The sequence below is a fragment of the Sphaeroforma arctica genome (assembly GCF_001186125.1).
Source record: "Sphaeroforma arctica JP610 unplaced genomic scaffold supercont1.232, whole genome shotgun sequence".
NCBI lineage: Eukaryota > Ichthyosporea > Ichthyophonida > Sphaeroforma > Sphaeroforma arctica.
The window spans coordinates 9786-12443 of record NW_014040326.1 but is presented as its reverse complement, the minus strand read 5'-3'; the positions used below and the strand labels follow the sequence as shown (position 1 = coordinate 12443).

The 2658-nt window shown below is 38.6% G+C and overlaps 1 protein-coding gene across 1 annotated transcript; it reads left to right on the top strand.

Annotated features, from left to right (window-relative positions):
- Nucleotides 1-288: 288 nt before the first annotated feature.
- SARC_04237 (hypothetical protein) lies at nucleotides 289-903 on the top strand (the record flags this gene model as incomplete). Its single annotated transcript, XM_014301933.1, has 2 exons — nucleotides 289-535; nucleotides 878-903. The coding sequence occupies 2 exons, from the start codon at nucleotides 289-291 to the stop codon at nucleotides 901-903; spliced, it is 273 nt and encodes a 90-aa protein (XP_014157408.1).
- Nucleotides 904-2658: the final 1755 nt, after the last annotated feature.

The following is a 2658-nucleotide window of genomic DNA, read 5'->3' as shown; positions in this document are numbered from 1 at the left end:
AAGTCTCAATGTAATATTTTATATTCATAACTCAGTCACAATGTAATATCCTATATTTATAACTCAGTCTCAATGTAATATCTTATATTCATATCTCGATGTCAATGTATCGTCTCATATTCATAACTCATCTACCAGCACTCAACGTACCTACAATCGCCCATCAACATTCTCTCTCTCTCTCGTCCACCCTTGTCTGCGCAGCACTGGAGCATCCCCGTTGTAGACGGAGTCCGTCCCTGTGCACGCGAGTCACACCGCAGCTGTGTGTACAATGGGCAGTTGGTGATGTACGGTGGCATGAACGGCAAGCGCCTGGGCGATGTGTGGGTGTTTGACACAGCCACACACACATGGACACAAGCAGCCACAGGCACACACGCACACACGCCGTGTGCACGCTCTCTGCACACTATGGTGGTGGTGGGTAGTCGTGCGTATGTGTTTGCGGGGTGGTCGCCGGTGGTGGGTGGGGGGGTGGCTGGCGCAGCGGAGGAGTGGGAGTGCACCAATTCCCTGGGCTGCTTGGATCTGGGTGTGTGTGTGTGTGAGTGCGTATTAACAATAGCTGTGTGTGTGTTTGTGTGTGTGCTGGTGTGTATGTATGTATGTATGTGTGTGTGTGTGTGTGTGTGTGTGTGTGTGTGTGTGTGTATTCATATATATATATTCGTTCGGGTTATTGGTTTGTCTGGAATTATTCATAGTCCTGGCTGTTTTTATCAGAAACGCGTATTGTACGTATGTTTTGCTTAGAATGGTTGCATACAAAGTTGTATATATCCGTTAATTAATCGTGAGAAAGACACGCGTAGTATATCAGATGATGACGTGCCATACCTTACCTCTGATCTCACTTTGTCTACTTATCCGACAGGACTCAGAATGAGAGCCTCGGTGTGAGACAAATCTTGATGTGCACGTACTAAACAGTGTATTCATACAGTCTCGTCAATTCAGTGTGAAAGGATACCGAACTTCTTGCACATTCGGAGTATTCCGCTGTCATGGGTATGTTTGTGAGACCTTTGCACAACCATTTGCATATACAATGTCGTACCTTCATGTTGTATATTTTGTTGAAATTTTTTTTTCAAAGTGTTTTAAGTAATTTCTGAGCTTTTCTGTGCACTCGCAGTAGTCCGCTAGTATGAGTACGTCTGTATGGTAGATGACGCCTTCTTCATACACCATATACATAGTACATATACAAAAGGGTAAACCTGATAGCATCTATCCTAGTTTGAAGCGCTCTCACCAAGCTTTGCAAGGTGTGTATTTAAAAATTTACTATGCTTTTGACAGCGAAGTTCGCTCTATGAAATAGTAATAAAGACACTATTAATATAGTAGTGAATTTGTAGTAGTCAACTACCTTCCTGCGTTCTCAACATTTTAAGATTGATGTTTCCATTTTACTTCATACCACATCAACCAAGACAACATCCTCAATTTGGTGAATAGAAATTCAGGTGTAAAGCGATCAATGTGATATAGTTACCAACCACCGCTACGTTGCTATACTTCGCCATATACGTAATATATCTATATACACAACATTTTGCATATGGTATTTATATTGGAGGAGGAACAATATAAGTTACTATCATGTCAAGCATCTTCACTGACGTTGTTACTAGACTTGGTCAACACCTTCTACTATTTCTGTTAAATCAATATTAGAAGTTCTTTTCCGGACATCAGGATGTCTTACTAAGGACATCGTTTCTTACCCCTTCCACAATTAAAACTATACCTATACCATATATGTACTATGTACTAGTACTACGAAGGTATACCAGTTGGGTGAAACCCACATATCAAGCGCCCCACTTAGTTGCTAAACATCTCATGTGCACACATTGCCCTGCTCGAATATATCACATATATGTTATACATGTATGAATAACCCTGGTTCATTGTAAATCAACAAATATATTATATGTATAGGTTACTAAAATATGCACATGTTACTCTATTACACAGTATAGCAACAGATATATGTCAAATATGGATGCTTTACTAACATCATATATTTTGTATATATGTATATATTACCCTACTTCAATTGTAACAACAGATATATGGTATATATGCATATTACTAGTATCATATATATGGCAGATATGTACACATTACTAACATCATGCATTGCGTATGTATGTATATATTACCCTACTTCATTGTATAACAACAGATATATGGTGAATATGTATATATTATTAGCATCATCTATATGGCATATATGTATATATTACTAACATCATGTATTTGGTATATATGCATACACTCCGCTACTTCATTGTACAGCAACAAATAAAAGGCATACTTGATACTATCATCATATATACGGTATGTATGTACACATTACGCTATCTCATTGCATAATAATCAATAAATGGCTTATATGTATGCAAAACTAGCATCATATATTTAATCTATATGCATATGTTATCCCACCCCATTATAGGACAACAATTATATGGTCTATGTGCATATATCACACACGCCATATTTTTGGTATAATGTATGCATTACTAACATCATATATATATGGTATATATGCATACAGCGGGGGAAACGATGGATCTGACCCACGTGCCAAGCACGCTGACTAAAGACCAGTTGCTTTGCTTAGAGGTAGTACAGGCAGCCCTA